Source organism: Diceros bicornis, chromosome 33 (genome assembly GCF_020826845.1).
Source record: "Diceros bicornis minor isolate mBicDic1 chromosome 33, mDicBic1.mat.cur, whole genome shotgun sequence".
NCBI classification, from domain to species: Eukaryota; Metazoa; Chordata; class Mammalia; order Perissodactyla; family Rhinocerotidae; genus Diceros; species Diceros bicornis.
The window spans coordinates 21813784-21837837 of NC_080772.1; the positions used below are offsets into that span (position 1 = coordinate 21813784).

The window sequence follows — 24054 nt, forward strand, 5'->3', positions numbered from 1 at the left end:
AGCACTGCAGAGGAAAATATTCAGCCTAGTAAGGAAAATCAGGAGTTCTGGGAGAGGAGTTGCATTTTTAAGTAGAGTATACTGGGTAAGGGCTAATTGGCAAGGGGCCATTTGAGCAAAAATTTAGAGCAAAGGGAGTGAGCATGCACAGGGAATAAATGATACTCCGACTACACACTGTTTTCATCTCTCCATTAAAGTAAGTTTACTGAGAGCCAAGATTATTAAAGATCAGAACATTTTATGGCTAAAAGAAAATTTAAAAATTTATCAACCTTCCTTGCTCTCTGAATGAGATAGCTTAAGCCAGAAAAACTAAGAACTTTAGTTTTAGTTTTGGGATGGAAATCTTAACCAGTTTGCTACATACTGCACTTTTTACCTTGAAGATGTTGTTTTGTTTCAAAAGACATGCATAATTCCACCAGGCAACGAAATCCATAAAATAAGTTCATATTCTAGTAATCTAATGGTCTGAGCAGCTTTGGAGGACACCAAACCTACTGTTTATGAGTACTTAGGTTTCAGAAATCCATTAACCAACTTTATAAAAAGTAGCCATTGGGTAAAAAGCACTAGAAAAGGAACAGATAACATGGCTTTGTGTGCCTTCCTAATGCAGTGACAAGCAACTGACCCATCTCTAAATCTCTCAGCAAAACACCAATAGTCTTTCCCTTATCGTTCAGACCTACTCTATTCTTGATTTTGAATAATAAAATTAGACATTTTCAAACAAAACTTCTCTTTGGAAGACAATAATAGATCTTGAAAAGCTAAAAGAATAAGAAAATGAAATAAATATTTTAAATTTTACCCTAAATAACATGTGTGAACCAGCAAAGGAAAAAATTCAGTTTAGCAACAGTCAATGTAATATACCTCCCAACTAATAGCCATGGGCTCCTCTCACAGTGGGATGGTCCCCGGTTCACTGTCAAGCACTGATTCTACACTAGGGGGGCTTCCCCAGCATCAAAGGTAGCCCTGCATCTTTTCACATTTTTATTTTCACCAAAATGAAGGATATGCAAGACACGTGCCAAATAAAGTAGTTTTTTACTCAAAGCTGGAAAGGAGTAGCTGACCTTTATAAAGCAGCCATTATAAGATGGGGAGGTGGACAGAATAAAAAAGAAGGCAATTTAACAGCACAACTCAAGTTTCAGCCTGTTAGAGCAAGAAAGAACTTCGTGTTTTAGTATTGACTAACATGTTTTAGTATTTACTAACATTTTCAAAACTATTCCTACATCCTATGAAATTGTTTGGGTTTTTTATGTGTCTGTTTGTTATCATAGAATCAGAATTTGGAAGGGAGCTGTGGCAGAGATTGCTACTTATCCCCTGATGACTATGCTTCTTTCTTCTAGAGCAGAGGTCAGCAAGCTTTTTTAATAAAGGGCCAGATAGTAAATATTTTCCACTTTGTGGGTCAGACAGCGCCTGTTACAACTATTCACCTCTGCTGTTGTAGTGCTCAAGTCATGGACTTGTGTAAACAAATGCGCATGACTGTGTTCCAATAAAATTTTATTTACAAAAACAGGCAGCAGGCTCAATCTGGCCCAACACCTCGATTCTAGAGTAATAACTTGGCTTATGGCCGCCTGGAATACAGACTACATTTCCCAGACTCCCTTGCAACTAGAGGTGGCCATGTGGTAAGTTCTGTCCAATGTGAGGTAAGTGAAAGTCACACCCTCCATGCCTTTCTTCCCCCTTCTCCCGCCATCTCGTTGCTTGGAATGCAGAGCTAAAAACTGGATCTCTCTTTTGGACCATAAAGACAGGAGTCCATGATGCAGCAGAAATTGGAAGCAGTCCGCAGTCACTATACCAGTCCTGCGCTGCCTATGTCCAGACTTTTTTGTGAGGAAGAAATGAACAGCTATTTTGCTTAAGCCTCTGTTACTCTGAGTCTCGGATATTCTCAGGAAAAATGTAATCCTAAACTAAGACAGGAGCTCGGAGAGCATCCCTTCAGTTCCTTCACTTTATAGATGACAAAATAAAGAAAAAACAGAGGCTCTGAGAAGATGAGTGACTTAACTTACACCAGTGGCTTGTTAATGCCAAAGCACGGCCTAGACTCAGTGTTCTGATTCTAAATCCAATGCTTTTTCTAGATTTACATGAGGCTAACACTCCCATAAACATACGTTTGAATTACAAACGTTTGTGATTTTCTTTGTGTGATTTTTTTCAATTATTTAAGCCACTTGTTTTCCCTAGGAATGGGTGCTCAGTTTTATTTTAAAAGTGAAAGGAAAAATACTTTTTATTTCTAGAAACTCACTTTATTCTTTTTAATAATTTTTTCAAATTATTAATTCTTCGAAATTCTGTTTATTTCAGAAAGGGAAGTGTTTTAGACTAATTTTCCACCCAAAGCAGCAGAAAACTCAAAATTCTTTTCAAAGAATCTTACCTGTTATTGTCTTGAGTCATGACATAAACACCAAGAAATAAATACTGTGATTAAAGGTTAAATGTTAGAGCAAGCTGATTTCAACTTGAGCCAAAATCAGCAGCAACAACCTAAAATCATTTGAGGGAAATAAACCTTTATAGTTGTTTCAAAGCACATTCATATCAATTATTTAATTGATCAATACAACAGCTCTGTAAATGGGTATTACCTGCTTATACAGATAAGGAAATGGACATTGGGAAAACAAAATGACAATATAATAATCACGATAAATTTGTAGAGAACAAGTCTTAAAGCACTTACACTTAATCATATCCCACTAGAGGGGTTACTATTTATCCCCATTTTACGGATAAGGAAACTAAGACACGTGAATGATATCACCAAGCTAATAGAGCAGAGCCAAGTCACAAATCTGACTTCCAAGCCAGAATTCCTTCAGGTTTGAGATGAGTAGTCCACTACCTGAACTCCCAGTCCTTTGTTCCTCCTAAAGCTGAAATCTAGTCTCTTAACCCCTGCTTATTTTTTTCAATTAGTTATATTGTCTCCTAAATCAAACTCAAAACTTCAATACAAAAATGCTGAAATTTGTTAATGTATGCATGGTATGCATGTGCGTGTTTGTGGGTGGATATAAATGTGTGTATTTGAGTATGTATATCTATGTATGCATACACATATATGTATGTGTATATGTGCAAACGTATGCATGTGTATGTGTGTGATCAATGAATTTGGCTGATACAGAGATGAGGCAGATAATGACCAGTCTTGATCCATAATTTAGCCACAATATATGAGACTAGGGGCTGGCCTGGTGGCGTAGTGGTTAAGTTCATGCACTCCATTTCGGCAGCCCGGGGTTCGCAGGTTCAGATCCTGGGCACGGACCTACATACTGTTTATCAAGCCATGCTTTGGCGGGTGTCCCACATATAAAGTAGAGGAAGATGGGCACAGATGTTAGCTCAGGGCTAATCTTCCTCACCAAAAAAAAAAAAAAAAAAGGCATCACAATATATGAAACTAAATTAAATATATACTATTTGGCAAATTATTGACATTTGAAGTTTAATCATACCAATATAAGAGACAACAAATCATTTTCATGGAAGAAGCTATCTATTATGTTGACCACAGCACAAAAAGTACAGCACAAGACCGGAACCTTGATCTTCAGCCATGTTGAAGTATTTATAAAGATGTATTTGTTTTACATAACATTAAAACTGAATTTTTGTTCTACCTACAAGGCAGTTTTCATTAATAAGTTTAATGCTGTATATAACAAATGTTTGAATACAAATTAAATATTATTTCTGAAGTATTTCTGATAGTCAGTATTTTATTTACTTATTCCTTACATCCCTCAAAAAAAAAAAGATTTGAGATGAGAGGTTGATATTTTAAAAAACACATGAACAGGATTATGAACCAATAGAAAAGGTAACTAAGAAGAATTGTTTAATCTCTTTCTTTGATGTTTTCCCCCCTAAAAATGGGTTAGGTGCTCATTTGTTTTGGAAAATTTCCATATGCTTTTTAGAAACAGCAGTATATTATACTAAGTGACTAAAACAATCACAGTGGATGAGTATCTATTCAACTAAATGGAACTCCATAAAATAATAACCCCATTGAAACTAACAGGATTGCTGCAGTCTTTCTTTAAAAAAATAGTTCCCATATTTTCTATTAATTATTGGTTGGTCTAGAAATTCCTCCACTAGGGACTCAAAGCTCTCCATAAATGAAACTATTCCACACTATTTCTTCTGTTTTATTTCCTCTTTTAAAACTATTTTATTCATCTTCATATACACCATAATACCCATCAAAGTAGTTGGCTAAATGGTAGGCACTTAATAAATTACTCAGTGAATTCAGGGAATGGACATGGTATCCCTGGGTTATGACCCTAGGACAGGCTGGGAGCACGTACCATAAAGCCAAATTCTCCACGGGGCAGATATTTTATATTAACACAAAATTTCTACTGGCACCTTTTCTGAGATTCTTGGGAATCTCATCTAAAGACAAGACTTATCTATTATCAGTGTCAGCATCGAAAATGCACCTGATGCTTCTACAGTACTTGAGGCAACTTGTAAAGCAGTTTTCCTAAATATTTTAGCATTCTCCCTAAAAATCTTCAATTGACACGCAGAATGCTTAGCTCAACAAAGTTAATGCCAAAAACTCTGTTCAAATAAACGAAAGTTTTAAGTACAAATTAACAGATTGCTGATATATATATATGGTAACTACAACTACCAACCCATTGATTACATGAATAACTATCTCTGAGAGCATGGCTGAAATAGGAACAAAGAAAAACTTGTAATTTTATGAATACAGGTGTTCTATTGGAAAACCTTACCAAAGGATGTGGACATTTCCACAGCTGTCCTACTCTGCTTCATTACTGAATGATTCCACCAAGCTCAATTGCATTTCCAAAAGGGTTTGGTATTTATATAGAATATATTTAGAATAAATCTAAGGAAGATGTTACAAAATAATATTGAACTACTCTATATTAAACAAGCATACATAAATTGTCCCTTGCATAGGTAAGAGAAGGATGCCCCTATAATGTTTCTAAATACCCGCTTTAATCAAAAAACCAATATAAATTATATTCATCTTTATTGCAAATAGAGATATAAGAAAAATTTAGTACAATGACTTGAAAAAATTAACCATTAGCCTGAAATCCAATCAGTCTTAACAGTAACAAATCCAAATAACCCCATGTTCTACCTTCTGGCCAGTAGAAAAATGTCACAGCAGGAAGTTGAGCCTGGGAGCAAAACAAATCTTCTATGGTCCATCATGAGATGGTTCAAGTTACAAAAGGACATTACTTCAACTTCTAATAATGTCTAAGCACATGTTTCATTATTTAGTTGAAAAAGAGTAAGGTATTTCCTGCCTGTGTGGTAATAACCATTTCCTGGCCATACTTAAGGGCCAAGATATTTCATTAGCTCTGGACGTGATTTTTACAAGTTAACAGAAGGCATCTCTGAGGAAATGCGAGATGGTGGCATGAGCCAGGAGTCAGAACAGTTTGTTGGTAGCGCCCGTAGGCCACTACTTGTGCATGCATGAATCCTTCAATTAGCGCCCATTACCTTTATGTATCTCTCTCTAAAACTGGGATAATATTGTACTCCATCACCTACTTTCCTCCCTTCTTCATCTCCTTCAATAATAATCCTGATTCTCCTGTCCTATTATGAAGGATGGAATAGTTCATGAATAGAGAGGAAAATCAGGGTCATTTATACATATATAAAATTTAAACTGCCAGGAAAAGGTATATTACATATATCCAAAGTAAAATGGTAAGACACTGATTAACTTGGATGCCTAGAAAAAGAAGTTGCTCACAAAAATCAGAGGATTTTGGGTGTGTGGTTGGTGGGGGGGGAGGAAGTTTGTTAGTTGATCTTTGGTGAACGGTCATCTAAATCAATCCCCCATTCTAAAGAGGAGACTGAGGTCCCGAGAGATAAATGTTTACATTCATTCATTCATCACATCTGTTGGGTGTATCCTGGATGCTGACTTAACCAAGGACACGAAGCACTTAGTAGCAGAAACGCTCTTACATCTGCTCCTGACACTGTTCTTCCCCTGAGGTTTTCAGTCCTTTGGAAGAGCTCCCTAAACTTTCTCAATTCAACTTTTATACAAAAGCGAATCCTGCTCTGTGAGCAAAATATAGTATTTTTGATGACTAAGGCTCTCAAGCGGCCTCTGGGCCATTCTGAATATCAGTGATCATCAAGGGGCAATGAAAGTAGATGTAGAAATCCAGAGAAAACTGGGCTGAATGTCTCTGAGCCCAGAAAATCCCTTTTAAGTGATTGTTTGTCTTTATTCTTCTGTGTGTGTGTGTGTGTGTGTGTGTGTGCGCGCGTACACACATGGGAAACAAATTCCGCACATAAGGACTGTGGAATTAAATCATCAAAGATGAGTGAAACAAAAACATTTCATTTAATTGAGAAATTTGGTCAACTCACATTTCACTGCCCCATGCTCAAATATATGAAATTAAAACTCTTAAAATGTCTTTTTCCTCTCTAAGAGTTGTGAAAAACAGACATATTTGAGGTTGAAAAATAAATGGAGAGTAAATAAATCGAGATATAAAGATTTAACTCTAGCTCAACACTGATTCAGCTGAAATCAGTTTCACATACACTGTGCCACACTCTTAAAGCAACTGCACTTCTATCATTTATATGACATCTTCAAGCCTCCTTCAGTTCAGATGAAATAATCCCTCAGTCCTTCACTTTAGTATCCTCTTTTGCCTTCTTTTTCATTTTCCCACTACCTATTAGCCATGCTTTTTCTCTCTTCTTACTCTTAGAATACATTTCCTCCAGATAATCCTTGCCCTGAATGTTTTCCACATGTCCTAAGCCCTCTTCTTCCTGAGAGTATCTCATAGAGTGGGTATTACAGTTATTACTAACAGCGACTTCCCAGGCACTGTGCTAATAAGCACACCAACTACATTCCTTCATTTAATCCTCACAACCTCTAACTCTCATAGAGGCTAATGAACTTGTCCAGGGACACAGGCAGCCCACGAGGATCACAAGACTGTAAGATCCTTGAGGGTAGTTTCCCTCTGTGTTCTCATCACTGCTTTTCTAGGACCTGGCACCGTGCCAGGCCCATAGCAGAAGCTTTATAAATATTTGTATATGGATGGATAGATAGATGGGTGGATGGATGGGTGGATGGATGGATGGATGGATGGATGGATGGACAGATAGATGGATAAATGGATGGATGGACAGATGGATGGATGGATGGATGGATGGACGGATAGATGGATAAATGGATGGATGGATGGATGAATGGATGGATGGATGGACGGATAGATGGATGGATGGATAGATAGATGGATAGGTGGATGGATGGACGGATAGATGGATAAATGGATGGATGGATAGATAGATGGATAGATGGATGGATGGATAGATGGATAGATAGATGGATGGATAGATAGATGGATAGATGGACGGATGGATGGATGGATGGATGCATGGATGGATGGATGGATAAAGAGGAAGAACAAGAATTTCAACAAGATCTGTCTCTCTCCAAAACTGATCCTCTTGACCACTGTACCATATGTCTTACTCAATATATAAAAAGTTAGAGGGGAGAGAATTAGTGCAATAAAAATTCTAAAATGTAAGCAGCTTCTCTGAGGACCAGCTCAATCTATATATTGTGGACCTGGATTATGGATCACTGGGTGTGCAGCTTGCAAAAACTGCTCTCTACGCCTCAGTTTTATCAACTCTACACTGGAGAGGGTAGGCCCTTCACTGCAGTATTGCAGTGTGGACTGTAAACGATGCACAGAAAGCCCCTCTCTGACCCCATGCCTAGCTAAGAGCAGAAGCCTAACAAAGGTCACCTGTTTCACCACCGTGGCACAGGCTCATACTGCAGGAAAAGACTCCACTTTGATTTGGATTCCCAGAAGCTATATAGATTTTTCAAAGTGCTTTCATAAAGATTCTCTCTTTTGATCTTTATAACAATCTGAGGATGAATGCTAAACCTTGGGGCAGGAGTGAGGACTGAGTATTATATAACAAATATTCATGATCTCTCAGTCTCCCTGCCCTCTCTGGAATCAGCTTCTCTGCCAGGATAAAGGCAAATTGAGAGCTGGACGATTAAACTAAATAGTTAAAAAGAAGTAAGTATATTAGACAAATGGGTTATTTAGTATGAAATGACTTATACAGATCATTATATGTGTCATTATAGCAAAATAATGGAAACAATCCAATGTCCTCCAATAGGGTACCGAATAGACTAAGATACTTCCACACAATAGAGTACTGTGTGCCTGTAAAAGAAAAGAGCAAGGTCTCTGATACTGCTGCAGGGAGAACAGAGTGTATAGTATGCCAAGTTTGGGGGAAGAAAGGGGGAAAATACTCATATAAAATTCTGACATATATATTGCATACATAGTGCACATATTTAGTTACACATTGAAAAAGAAATGAAAGAGAGATAAACTAATAAAAATGCTACCTATAGAGGGAGGGAGAAAATTAGAGGAAACTGGGATAGAAGCAAGGTACCTCAATGTCCTTCGTTTTATGGTTTTGACTTTCAACTCATATAAATGTTTTACAGAATTTAAAAAACAAATTTAACTTAAAGATATAAAAATAAAGTAATCCCTAAAAACTGAAAACAAATTAAAGCAAATAAACTCCACAGCATATCAGGTTGCTGGCATAACCAAACAGAGAAGAATTATCTCAAATAACTTTAGGTCACAGTCTTTTGCACATCCATAAGAGATAGCCCATAGACAAAAAGAACCAGAAAGAAGTCTAAAACTGCATTTTATATTTTGTAGTAATAATACTGCTAGTTGGTTTAAAACTATTATATATATTCACACAAACATATATATACACACACTTGGATAAAGTAATTATGTTAATGTCATTAGGAAAAATTATTTTCAGCATGAGAGTACAGAGAAACAATGTAATATCAAAAAAGTTAAGTAATAACCTGTAATCTTAAATTTGAAGTGGAACTATCAGTATAACTTCATGATTTGGTTTTCTCTTTTTATTAACAAAAGGCCTGGAAATAATGACAATCTTGCAGCAATGAGCATCCCTGGTGTCCAGATGGTGATCTCCAAACATCGTTTTCCTCTGAAAGGAACCAGGGCTCCTTGGAGAAATATGACTGATCCCAGGTCTAGGGCAGGAAGCATGAGATAAGCAAGTCATCTTTTGTCATGCCGGAAACCACAAAGATGACTGAAATCGTGCCAAGGGACAGAGGTGCTAACTTGAGAGGGCTGCCAGTGGCCAAAGATGGGACAATTGGAGGATCAAAAAGAATAGTGACCACAACGGATTAAAGCACATCAAATACACGAAAAGCCAGGAGCTCATAATAATATTTTCTTTAATTTATTGGTCACTATAAAAATTTGCTAGAATATAAATTTTTACTCTGAAAAGTGGTCAAGAAAGAGAAAGAATCACAAAAGAAATAATGATCATTTGGAGAGCTGGCCAAAGAGGAAGTGGTCATTTCGTGAATTGATTTCAAGTGATTCAGAGAGAGAGAGAGATTCGTGATGCACTATGATATGAACATCCCTCCCCAACACCTCTTGGCTGTCTCCTGACCCAGAAAGTTTCCGCTACTTTACTCCTATGATCAAGACTAAAACACAGTCACGTGTCACTTAACAATGGGGATATACTCTGAGAAATGTTATTAGGCGATTTATCATTGTGTGAACATCATAGAGTGTACTTACACAAACCTAGATGGTATAGCCTACTCCACACCTGGGCTATATACACTAATCTTATGGGATCACCGTCGTATACGCCATCTGTTGTTGATCAAAATGTTGTTATGTGGCGCATGACTGTAGTCCCTTCTTACAATTTCATTTGAATATATTACTTCTCTTAACAGGAGGGATTTAACAAATGCCTTTGAATTACCACTCTAAATTAGACTAGTACAAAGTTTGTTTTATATCAGAAAACCTAACAAAACTTTTTTTTTCTTGGTGAGGAAGATTGGCCCTGAGCTAACATCTGTGCCAATCTTCCTCTATTTTATATGTGGGTCACCACCACAGCAAGGCTTGATAAGTGGTGTAGGACTGAGCCTGGGATCCAAACCCATGAACCCCAGGCCACTGAAGCAGAGCACAGGAACTTAACCACCATGCCACTGAGCTGGCCCTAACAAAACTTTTTAATGGGGATTTAAATTTAACTCAGTTGCACAATATAAAAAGGGGGAAACTAATTTTTATTGTGTATCTAGTATATACCAAATGCTTTAAGATAATAATTATCTCATTTAATTTTTTTCAGCAGCCCTGGGATATGATCACTCACATTTTACAAATGGGAAACTGAGACAGAGTGGTTAAGTGACTTGGCTAAAATCACGCACTTAGTTAAGTGACAGATCTGGGATTCAAAGAGAGCTCTGTGTACTATATCAGGCTGCCCATGGCAAAGACAAATAGATCATGTTGATGCTGGACATGGCCAAAGTGTGTGGTGATGCAACATTACTAAAAATGCCACTGTTATGAATCGGTTATTAACTAGTCTCTTTGTAAGAAAAAATATAATTCTACAAGGAAGGTAAGAATAAAAGTTTATGTGGTATATGTGGCCTTGAGAAAATTATTTAATCTAAGATCTTAGAGCAGGAAGGAATCAGAGTTCATTCTAGTCCAAGTAATTGCTTTCTACATTAGAAAACAGATCTAGAATAGCTCTTGGGGAACTTCAGCAAGCCTGAAATCAGCCTAAGCTGTCCTGTTGAATTAAGAAAGTGTATATGCAGGGCACTGACTCACTGTCAAGGCATGAAATATGTTGATTGATACTGCTGCTTTGTACCCATGGATCGGAGGAGTTTGGGGATGGTTTGTACCAGCTTGTCAGCATTGTTTATTGATGAAAATGAGCCTGATGATTTGTATCTGGTCTCACTAAGACCCCCCTGGAGAGTCCTGATGTTGAGGCTGGTTACAGAGCAGGAACCTATGTGACCAGCAAAATATAGAAAATATAAAAATATAAGGGGCCGGCCCAGTGGCATAGCAGTTAAGTTTGCGCACTCCGCTTGGTCGGCCTGGGGTTAGCAGGTTCAGGTCCTGGGCACGGATGTACACACCACTTATCAAGCCATGCTGTGGCAGGCATCTCACGTATAAAGTAGAGGAAGATGGGCACGGATGTTAGCCCATGGCCAATCTTCCTCAGCAAAAACAGGAGGATTGGCATGGGATGTTAGCTCAGGGCTAATCTTCCTCACCAAAAAATATATATACATATATATATAATATTTTAAAGTATAAAAAGTATTATAAAAATACTAAAAACTCCAGCCAAGACTCCATTTTGGACTCTGCTTCGTGGGCCTTCCAGGCACATATCAGTGGTGTCCCATATAAGAGAGAAGCTGGGTCCTGCCATGCCCTTCAGAGACGGCCTGTGGCTGCAAAGCACATTCTTACTTTAATGCTGTTGTCATATAGAATCCATGTGTAAACACTAACACTTGCATCCTCTGGGTCTTCATAAGCAATTGAATTCAGTTTAATTGCCACCATTAGTGCATTGGCTAAAAACCTGCCACATGGTAGGCGTTCAAACATCTTAAGTTAATTGGTTAGTGAACAAATAAAGAGAAATAATCTTTGGGTGGTGAACATGATGTAATCTACACAGAAATCAAAATATAATGATGTACACCTGAAATATATATAATGTTAGAAACCAACGTTACCGCAATAAAAAAAAAAGAGAGAGAGAATCTGGGTATCTTGACTTGTCTACTGTAACCTTCTACAAAAATTCTAATTAGCATTGAAGAAAAACAAATAAATATCTCCCTGCCCAAAAGACAAAGAGCCTATAATTGTCACTCTTAGTTCCTAATAGCCTCTATTCATCTCAAGCTTGTTGAAAAGCATAGAAGTGAGACTAGCAGCTGCTGCAGGATGTTGGTTTGCAGGGACCTTCCTTTTCTCTCCCAGAGCTCGTCGTGTTTGAGTGTGGTGTCGGCATGTCTCACAGAGTCAGATGTCATCGCCTGACCTAGGGAATGGGCAGCGATGCTAAGTACATCCATACCTAATATAGTCTATTTGCATTTAAAAGTTCGATTTCAACATTAAAAAAAATCTTTGTATACACTTATAAAATTAGTACCAAAATGGATTTTAAAAACTACTCTCATAAAATTAAAGAGCCGATATAGAAAAGCTGTTAATACCCTCAGAAGAGTGAACCAAATCAATGCACATTCATGCCTCTCTTGCATCTAGAGATGCAGTGACTCCCAAAGGCTACCATTGGAGTTCGATGTCACTGCCTTGAAACTGACTGACAAGAACCCAAATCAGTGGCTGAAGATGGATGGCAAATATTGGGTTAAGTAGACGACAATAAAAATTACAGTAATTTTTTTAAAAAAATCACATCCCAACCTAACCCCTTACCACAGAAATGAAAAACAAAATAGAGTTTTCCAAGGCTATTTCCTTTGTAAAGACAAACTAATGTCTAACTCCTTATAATTCTGCACACCACAGGGCTGGATGATGGGCAAGCAAAGTGATACTGAGAGAACACAGAACTCTGAAGGTGGCTGTTGTTGACCATGGCTTAGTGGCCAAGGCTGCCGCAGAGTGGGTGGAAGTAGAATCTTAGTCAGAATATCGTTTCTCTGGAAATCAAAAAAAAAAAAAGCAAAAAACAAAAACTTCCTGGAAATGATGGCAATAGCATATGCTTATTATAATATTTCAATAAAAATCACATATGGATATTTATATACTACAAGACTCTAGCCTCCCGGCTCTCATCATTTGCGTGTCTTTAAGCAAGTTATTTAAACCTCTCTAGACTTTCATTTCCTCATCTGGAAAATGGGCGTAATCAATAATACCTACTGCCTGGGCGTTAGTTACATGGATTAAATAACATTATTCACATAAAAATGCTTAGATAGTGCCTGTACTTAGTAAACACTTAATAAATGCCAGCAGGTGCTTTATTATTGTCATTATTTATTCATGACATGAATAAATGAAATTATTCATGAAATTATTATGTCAATAATTTATCATTATTATTAAAAAGGTTTCATTCTCAGACCTGTTGAAGCTGCATGGCTTCAAATGTAAGGTGCTATCATCATCATCATCATAAATCATACTTTCTTTCCTATAATACATGATTAAGGTATACTTTTCAGTTTATATTGTTGTGCCTATTTGAAGTCAGGTAAGCTACGGAACAAAGCACCATTCACCGCTTCATTTGACCCTCATGACAACACTGACACAGAGAGAGACAGGGGAGACATGGTCCTCATTTTACAGATAAACTTCAGTTTTAGCTGAAGTTCAAGGAGGTAAGTGACTTGCCCAAAGTCACACAGCTGGTAACCAGCCATGGCAGGGTTCAAGGCCAATCTGTCTAATTCTTCCTTCAGGGCTCTTCCCATCATCTCAGGCTTTCCCAAAATAGCAACTTCATCATGTTTAATTTCAATCAATAAATGTGACCCTAAATGGATTAGCGGAAAGACCGTGAACAGTGTAACATGTTCATGAGTTCAAGAGTGTAACATGAACACAGATCCACTGTTGTGTAGACACAAACACCGGAGGAATGAGGTGGGGTCGTTTAAGGTGTTTCGATGATGCCCTCATAGACACTGGTGTCACTACCTCCTCCAGGGCACAGGTGCCCCCAGTGCGATTACAGTATGAGCCAAATGGTGCTGAAGGGCCCACCCCCGTAAATACCAGAAAGCATTCATCTCACCCCCCCATCTGCTTGCCTTCAGAGCCCTCTCTATTTCTGTCCCAGGAAACAAACCACTCTTTTATTTGCCAGAACCAGCCTCATCCTTCCCTGCTCTTTGCCTTTGCTCAAGCTGTTCCTCCAGAGGAAATAAATGCCTTTCCAAAAAAAAATGCCTTTCCTCCAAACTCCAAATGGTCAAGTTCTACTTCTCCTCAAAAGCCTGGTTAAAGCCATTTCCTCCATGAAACACAACTCAAACACACTACTCCACCAGCCAGAATAATCTCTGCAACCAAATTGCTTATGCATTTACGTAAACAGCTTTTTCTAAACTTGTTTCGCAAGCTTTCTCTCTCCTCTCTCATCTGTGAGCCACTTCAGGTCCTGGTTGGAGTCTTCACATTTCCCCAGCCACACACAAGGCCTAGCGCCCTCTGCAGAGCTGGTGCTCGATGACTATGGCAGAGCAAGTGAGCAGAGGCCCGTCTTCTGACACATGCACGGAGCTTCGTCTCTACCACACAACACAAGCAGATTGCTATGGAGGGTCAAGGTAGTTATCCAAATAATTTTTTAAAATTAAAAAAGCACTTTAATACAGAAATTAAAACTACTTTTAAATTCTTGTTCAGATACATTTCTCAATTCTGGATGTCATTTACATGCATAGAAAGGGATTTAGAGAACAAAAGATTAAATTAAATTAAATAAGTCCTGAAAAGATACAAATCTCTGCTCAGAGAGTAAGGATTCAATTGATAAAAATTCAAAAAATCAAGGTGAGTTTTAAAAAGAATGACCATCCTTGTTTAATCTTACTGTAATGTGACACCCTCTACTCTTAATCCATCTGAATATCTCTTGACTATTACTATTTGTTATCTATCTGGAAAGGAAGGAAGAAGTATGTGAGCTGGGAATAAAAAGCCTTTTATCAGGAGCCAGCCCAGTGGCATAGTGGTTAAGTTCGCGCCCTCTGCTGCAGCACCCGTTGGGTTCACAGGTTCGGATCTTGGGCGCACATTGATGCACCGCTTGTTAAGCCATGCTGTGGCAGCTTCCCACATAAAGTAGAGGAAGATGGGCACGGATGTTAGCCCAGGGCCAATCTTCCTCAGCGAAAAAAAAAAAAAAGAGGAGGATTGGCATCAGATGTTAGCTCAGGGCTAATCTTCCTCACACACACACAAAAAAAGCATTTTATCAGAACACAGGAGACCATGAAACATTGTATAAATTGCATTGGCAATGATAAAAAAAAAAAACTGCAGATGACCAAACCAGAATGGAATTGGCACTCTGTGATATTGCTTCTTTAATCCTGATGTTGGAACATGGGATGAAAAAATTCCATGAGTTAGCTTTATTCAACCCTGTACCCTCTTGGCCAAGGGGGCCACATTCAGTGAATCTTGCCTTGATCACACCACTGTGGAACTCTGCAGCCAAACACTCCAGGTCCAGCTGAACCCGTTACCCCATTTTTCCACAAGGAGTTGTCTATTTAGCCTCTGCCTCTACCAGTAATTAAGAGATGGCCTTGGTCAAAATGCATTCACTATGCAAATTCCTACCTCGCTCAGCACTGTACTTCTGCCCCAGTAACCCTAGGGGTCAAAATGGTGCATCTGGAGGGGAATGGGTTGATCCAGACAGCTCTGCTCCCTTTGTCTGGCTGGAACAGGGACACACAGGATGGACTAGCAGTGTTTCCTGATGTGTGTCCTGAGGAACACTTTTTATGATAAAGATGCCTTAAAAAAGTCAGATTTCATGGTCAAATAAATTTGGGCAAGACTGTAGTCTGAATCTTCCTTTGGGAGTTTCACAACGCACATTGGCACATTAAGGGTTATGAAAAGTCTCACAGCAAAGAACTCTATATGCTTTAACTCAGCAAGTCCCAAATTTATTTGACTATAAATCTTCTTTCTGGTAACACCATTTAATATTGAAACTTAGTTTGGGAAATGCTTGAGACTACTCTACAATATAACAGCTATGAGGCTTCAAATCTAGCTACAAGACAACTCTTGGCTTCCCTGTTCAAGAATTACTGCTCAACAAAAGATTAGTGTAAGAATTAAACTAGAAATGGAATGTTCAGATTTCTGACAACCAAACTGTAATCTGTAAATTTTGTCTTAATATAAGGAAAACATATATTTTTGAAAACCAAGAGAAAGAAAAACATATTTTTAGGTCACAATTACAATGATCCACAACAGTATACTCTTTATAAAAATATTTGCTATCATGGACCCACAACCCAATTATGTGTGTTCTTTTATGTGTAAAATAAAATAGACAAATGTGACGGCCCAAATATTTCAAGTCAACTTTTCTTTCTGCAATAATATAACTTTGCCTGTTAATTTTCAGATAATTCAAGCTTGCTGAGTTTGAATGTAGACTTGGAAGAGAAAGTAGGAGTCAAAGTCATGGGGAAAGTTATCATAATTCTCCCCTTAACTGTTTAAATATATTTTATTAATAAATCTGGCCTTAGGTAGCTACCGTCATTTGACCATCTTTGAAACCATTAAGGAAATACCCAGAATATTACATAATACACTAAAAATTCTCCCAATATCTGATAACTAATGTTCCCACATTTCTAGGCATTCAATTTACTAAGAAAAAAGATTTGAGCACTAAGTATCATGTGTACATGTATCAAAGTATCTTAAAAATCAGTTTGCCCAGACATAAAACATCTTCTAAAACAAAATTCATAGATTTCCTTTCTAACCTCAAGCATCTCCAGTAATTCCATTAAAATCTATTCAGATTTATGAAGGGGAAATCCTGATACCATGGAACTGATCAATATTTCAGATTCTCATTTTTTTAAATTTACCACTTTATGATTCATGCCGATCCATAAACGGATTTATTCAGATTTACATTTGAACACCATTGACTATTTCATTCTTTTAACTGAAAACCATAAAAACATAACTACGCAAAGTTCTCCCTTTCCAAAACCCAGTTGGTAAAAATGTCACACAGTAATACAATCTGAATCAAAGAGAAAACATTCATGGACTTCCTCCTCCTAAAATCTGGGGGTGAAAGGTAGCTGTTAATGAACTTCACACTTGGATGTTAGATTGAACTTTCTCTTCACTCATTGCATTTTAGTTTAGTGGTCACAAATGATCAGGTTTTCAAGGAGCTCTAAGGGCAGTGCCTTACCAGTGTAGATGCTGGCATTGGAAGCTGGAATACCAAACTGTGACTCGATGAACTTGGGAATGAAGGTAATGAAAGCAGTTACAATGGCACTCTCAGCTGTGTATGACAAACTCACAAAAAGGAATGTCATGTTGCTTAAGATTCTGACAGCTGCTCTTGGTAGGTCTACAAAATGACAAAAATGACAAATGAATGTTAAAAACAAGGGATGGAAAATAAATAAAATTGAATTGTTTTTGAAATGAACTGGAAATAGCCATTCAGCAATATTTGAGAATATTGAATAAAGAATAAAAATAGAAAAATCTGATGACTGATTAGACACCATCCTCCTTATTAAATAGATTTTGTGTCTTTTTTTAAAATTTTCAACTAGGATAAGGAAATTTAATAAAATATCTAAAACATACCCATATACAAATATCCTTACAAGAAATACCCAACCTATGACTCTTGTTTTAAAAACTGCTTAAAATAAATTATTTGCATTTTTATTGATTAAAACAATGTTATTATTTGTTAAGACCCCAAAGTCTGCTAAATGTCTAAATACGTGCAATACAGTCCTAAATTACAGTTTCCACTTCACCCAACTAGCACTTCCTCGAGAAAATGAACTTCTGAGTTGCCCTCTCCCTGGCCCGCATTGCAGACACCCACAGCAGAGGAACTGGTACATGATGTTGGAATCTCATCTTCCAGCCTCGCTATGAAACAGGAAATAATCACAGCTAAAAGGGCATAAGGGACGAGGCCACCTGGTCAGACTCTCCCAGGTACTCTGGAGGAGAGCCCAGAGAAGGGGGTTCAGCACCTACCCTTGGCCTCTCCAGGAAGAGGGAAAAGTCTCATCCTTGAGTCTAGGTATTTATTTCACAGAACTCGCCAGGTGTGTGCAAGCATTTTCATTGCAGCATTGTTTATAATAGCAAAATTTGGAGGAAAAAACCTAAATGTCCATCAAAGGGAGAAGTTTAAATTATGACACAGCCATATAATGAAATACTATGCAGTAGTTAAAACAGATGTGGAGCTATATGTACTAGCATAAAAGGAACTCCAAAAAATACTTTTATTAATGAATAAAGCAAGCCTCTGCAGAAATATATATATGCATACATATACATGTGTGTAAATATATGTCATATATTTATGTATAATATTTAAGTAAAAATCAAACAAACCAAAAATTGTATTTATATGCAGTCAAATTTATACTTAATATATATCACACCAAGAAATTCTGTGAATGGGAGTAAGATTGGTAAAGAGAAGAATAAAAGGAGATTCTTGTGTATATAGTTTTGTATTTTTTGCATGTCTATAATGTGAATTAATTTACATTCATGTAATCTTTACATATCTTCATGGAAAAGGTAAGCTGCATTATTTTTGACATGTATGGTCATCTCAGTTATCAGAACAGTTATCTCCTTATTATACAACATAATAAAATCGTTTCATAAAACTTAAGCAGCTACTGTAATTAAAGCTATAATTCATAGCCTTTTCACAGGATTTTAAAACTTAGGAAGTCAAGACTATTTGCTATTATCATTTTTAAATGTAAATTAATTTTAATGTTCTATATCTTAATTTAATTGTTTAAAGTTTAAATGAACATTTTAAAAGAACATTAAGACGCATACTTTTTTTTAACATGGATAAACACACCAGAAAAAATTTAATCAATGTACTTCATAAAATTACCCAATATTCTCTTGTAAACACTGCAAATCAAAATGTTATATCCAAAATTTAAAAATTAGAAGGTTAAGATTTCCTACCAACATTTAAAGATTCAAATTAAGTTTAGCTGGTATATTAAAAGCCAATGTGTTGAATCTAAAACATCTGGGAAAAATATAAAATAAGATGTTTTTATCCAAGAAGATAACACACATATCACATGAACATTTTAAAAGATACTAGTTATATAAAATTGGTTTTTCTTTTATACCCATTTGAAATGGTAAAATAGCCTTCTAATTTCAAAGGTAACTAAAAATATATGTGACGTTTCCCTCTTCTCTTTCATTTAAAAAAAAAAAAAAACTGCTTTTATTTAAGTATTTAGCAAAAGTTCAGACTTTCAACAACTTTAAGATAGCTTCCTTCTTTCTTCTTCCTTCCTCCTCCCCCTTTGTTGGGACTAAATTTTCAGCCTACATGCCCTGCAAGAGTAGGGGCCAGGTACCCAGGGCTGTGTCTTTGGCTGGTTGGGCTGGGAGTCTGTTTACATACAGGGGGAGTGAGCAGTAAGTCAATACATTGAGAATAATGGGAGTCAGTTTCTAACTATCAGAGAAGAGAGTTATAAACATGGAGAAGGGACAGTTAGATATAAGATTGGAACTAGAGGTATTGGTATGAATTCATGAGAGAGAAGGAGAGATAATAGATGGATGGATGGATGGATGGATAGATAGATAGACAGACAGACAGATAGATACAGATAGGTAAGATGACAGATGATAGTGTGTGTGTGTGTGTATACATACGCATGTTTTCTAACTCTGTCTACTAACAGGGCTGAGAAGTAATGACCACCTGGTAGCAATGAGCCCACCTAGCATCCAGTTCTTAGTTTCTAAGTGCTATTTTCCACCAAATGGAGCCAGAGCCCCTTGAAGAAATGTCTAACTTCAGAGCTGGGGCAGAGAAAATAGAGGATGAGCCTGAAAAATCTTGTCGAACAAGAAAGTAAAGAAGTGCTCAGAGAATGATGAGAACATGTCAGGACACGCAAGACAGCTTGAAGGATTCCCAGTGGCCAAATCTGGAACAATTTGAGCACAATGGATGCTAGAAGTGGTAAGTGAAAGTGTACTAGAAACAAGATATGGTCAATCCTCATTATTCACAGATTCAGTACTCGCAAATTCACTTACTCGCTAAAATTTATTTGTAAGCTTAAAATCAATACTAGCCATGAGTGGTCATTTGAGGACATGCGCAGAGTGGCAAAAAATGTGAGTTGCTAGACTCACACATTCTTGGCTGAGGTTGCACAAGGCAACACTCTGCCTTCCGTTTCAGCTTTCATACTGTAAACAAGCATCCTTTTCACAATATATTGCCACATTTTTCACATTTTTGTGCTTTTGATGATTTCATTGTTTAAAATACTCCTCCTCCAAAGCATAGTGCCAAAGTGTTGTTTAGTGTTCCTAAGTGCAAGAGGCTGTGATGTGCCTTAGGGAGAAAATACGTGTGTTAGAGGAGTTATAGTGCTACTGGCCATGGGTTCAATATTAATGAATCAACACTATCTACTAAATAAGGTGTCTTTGAACAGAAACACAGATAAAACAAGGTTATTATTGATGGGTTGACCATTACGTTGTGACAGGAATCCAACCTGGTACTTCCCCTAGAGCAATGCCTCCGTATTCGCTAACTCAGTGTTCATGGTGATGTTACAGAACACAATTACCGCAAATAACCAGAATCAACTGTATTTACCTAGTCTCAAAGTATTTCCCCACAAAGTACTTATAAATTATTTATTGATTTATAATTGCAATATACTTATTAACATCAGAGTGGAGAAACCTGGCAGATCCAATCTTATCCAAGTGATAAAAGTTCACCTAACTGGGAACAGGGCAAATGAACACTATGTGGCTTCTGCTACGAGGCACTGAGCAGACACTGAGTATCATTTCAGCGGTCTGTCTAAGAAAGTGCAAAATCAGGAGCGACATCATCAAACCCAAATTGAGAGACATTCTGTAAAGTTCTCGCTTGTGCTTTTTTAAAAGATCAAGTTCACAATAGACAAGCGAAAATGAGGAACCGATCCAGACTGAAGGAGACTAAAAGACATGACCACTAAATACAATATGTGATCCTGGATTGGATCTTGGACATCAGGGGCACTGTTGGGATAACTGGCAAAACTTGAATGGGGCCTGTGATCTAGATAGTAGCCCTGGATTAATGCTAACTTTCTGATTTTGATGGTTGCCCTCTGGTCAGGTAAGAAAGTGTCCTTGTACTCAGGAAACACACACAGAAGTATTAGGGGGCACTAGGACATCATGTCTGCGACTCTCAGATGGTCAGAAATGCTGACATGGGAGAATCTCGGTGCAGGGTACACAGGAGCTCTGTGTAATATTTCTGTGGCATTTATGTAAATTCAAAATTATTTCAAAAACACAAAGTTTAAAACTTAAGTTAGCAAAGAAGTTGCTAAATCCATAAATTTGCAGCCAAATACCTAATTTTTATGCTGCAGAATATATTTTAGATAAGTTTCTTGGTGTCATTTATAACTGTCATAAAATCAGAGATGCAGTAGAAAGCATGGTGAAGGGTAGATGATGAAATAATGATGGTGATTCACATATTTTGATCATTTAATGCTAAGAAATCTTACAAATTCAATAATAAGGGCAGGCTGACATTAAGACCAGAAATGCCTTAAACAGTAGTAAAGTAGGAATAAAATTCAATACAAAGTACCAAAATTCAAGAGAATGCAATATAAGTCGGATTATACTTAGAAATAACTTTTTTAAAAAGTGTTACTATCATTGACAGATCCCCTGCTCTTCCCACATGCAGATCAATGGCAGCGCAAGGGACCCCACCCAGCCACCATGTGCACCTGGACCAGGTGTTCAATTGCACTCCAGTCACAAGGCTATGCTGCGATACATCTGATGTGCTCACTCCCCATGACCTCGCAAACTGTCAATCAAAGTTTCAGAAAATCTGAGATGCGTGACTTGACCGGATTTTGTGGAAGGTGATAAGGGAGGGTGTTTATAAGAGACTGAATCAGTCTCAGCGAGGGCAGAGACCGTAACTCGGCGTTCTCCAAAGCCTCATAGCTCACAGCATAACATGAGGCGGCAGGTATTGCTATGTTTGTAATTTTTTGACCATCAGGCAGACGTGCTCCGACATGTGTGAATGCATTATGCTCATGCATAAAATAAGTCTACAACTCGAAGTATCTATTTCGAGTCAGGTCTTTGTCTGGAGGAGTAGAGCTATAAATGAGCCTGGGTTTCATAGAACCTGAAAGGTGCAGTTGTCTTTTCAAGTGGGCAGAGGGAGGAACTCCCTGGGGATACACTTAGTTTGGAGAGAAACGTATCCCATTCTGGAGATGGGTCTACTAGGGTCTGCCACGCGGAAAGACTCCTCTTCAGTGGCTCCTAATGCCGAAGCTGCAGGGTTTGTACCACATGACCTGACATCACAAAATGAGCTGATTGGGCCAGGCAAGGAGGCTGGACTCAAAGGTGCCACCAGAAGGCAGCCCAGCAGTCATGGAGGCCCCGGGCGCCCTGTGTGAACACAGACCGGCCAACCCCTTCACTCCGTTTCCCCTAGTGTTTGCACCTGAGACATGGAGGGCGAATTAGGCGGGGAGTATGAAGAAGATCTGAGTGAGAACCAAAGGAAGGAAAAGGAACTCAGCTTCAAGCTGTAGCTGAGTATGCAGAGTGGCTGTGGCTCTCCACACAATGAACACGTTCCCAGCGCTGCCAGGGGCCCCGCGGTCAGGGCTTCTGCTCTCCCCTGGAGCCTGACACAAGAACCCCATGTCTCAGACGGCTTGAACTTGCTTCTGTCCTTTACTTGAAAGCGCCTATATCATGCCTTTTTGTTGTCATCTTGGACTACCAAAACAGACTTTTTTACAAAATGGTATATTTGGAAAAGATATGCCAACAGTGGGACTGACCAAGCAAAAGGGAAGAAGGCCCAGCTACCATGAACTTGGCTGCTGTCCACCCTTCCAGTCTGAAGTCCTGTGACTGCCCACCACACGCTCCCTACAAGGTCTTTCTCGTCTCTACTGTTTACAGTGTTCCGCACGAGTCCACTTGGTAAATGTCAAATTCAGCCGAGAGTCTCAGGACTACGCCTGTCCTGTAGGGAGCTGGCACAGCCCCTCCAGACGGACTCAGGGGCCCCTCCTCCGTGCTCCCACAGCACCTTGTTCCTATGGCTGCTCCTCAATTCTTCTGTAGCTGTGTGTGTTTACCTCTCTGTTTCTTTCAAAAGAGTATAAACACCTACGAAGGCAGGACTTTGGTATATCTGTGTATCTCTAGCTCCTAGCATGCATCTGGCATTTAGTAGGCACTCAAAAAATATACTTAGAAGGTATTTATTTATTAACATTCTTTATTACATCACAGCAGTGGTTTGTACTAAAACAATACCCATATACGTGTGAGAAAATGCAGTCCCTTCCAAAGATGCCTAATTTCCTCCTGGGCAGTTAGATATTAAGACAGCACAAGTCGGGGCCAGCCCCGAGGTGCAGTGGTTAAGTTCAGCACCTTCCGCTGTGGCAGCCCGGGTTCATGGGTTCGGATCCCAGGCACAGTCCTACACCACTCGTCAGCCACACTGTGGCGGTGACCCACATATAAAGTAGAGGAAGATGGGCACAGATGTTAGCGGAGGGCAAATCTTCCTCAGGAAAAAAAAAAACAAAAAGCACAAGTCATAAGATAAAGGGTGGTCCATGTCGTAGTGGACTTACTAAAAACACAGAAAAATGTGAAGGACCAAATAGACGATCCTTTTTAAAGTATGGCTCTTGAAAGCTAAAGAATCCTTAAGGGATTTAGATAAAATTATAAACTAAAAATTCCATGAAAGAAAATTAAAATGATTATAAGAGAAGAAGGAAGAAATATACAATATTTCATTTAGCCAGCATATCTGAGAAAGAGGTATTTTGTACGCTTGAATTTTTTTTTTTTATAATTTTATTCATTTATTTTCCCCCCAAAGCCCCAGTAGATAGTCGGATGTCATAGCTGCACATCCCTCCAGCTGCTGTAATGTGGGACGGGGCCTCAGCATGGCCGGAGAAGCGGTGTGTCAGTGCGCACCCGGATCCGAACCCGGGCCGCCAGCAGCAGAGCGCGTGCACTTAACCGCTAAGCCACGGGGCCAGCCCTGTTAAGTTCTTCTGAAGAGCCCTTCTAAAAAGAGACTTAAGCTTTCGATTTCGTTCTTTTGACGTCTATTCTTTTTTAATTTAAACTGGGAGTGGGA

At 38.3% G+C, this 24054-nt stretch overlaps 1 protein-coding gene across 3 annotated transcripts in view; it reads right to left on the bottom strand.

Annotated features, from left to right (window-relative positions):
* Nucleotides 1-24054, bottom strand: part of SLCO5A1 (solute carrier organic anion transporter family member 5A1) — a 137919-nt gene that overhangs the window by 41961 nt on the left and 71904 nt on the right. For 2 of the 3 annotated variants that reach the window (XM_058528844.1, XM_058528842.1), the window contains one exon: nt 17020-17184. The exons of the other annotated variant lie outside the window; for it this stretch is intronic. In XM_058528844.1, coding sequence (XP_058384827.1) covers nt 17020-17184 — 165 coding nt within the window. The remainder of the gene's footprint in view (nt 1-17019; nt 17185-24054) is intronic. 3 annotated transcript variants of the gene reach the window in all.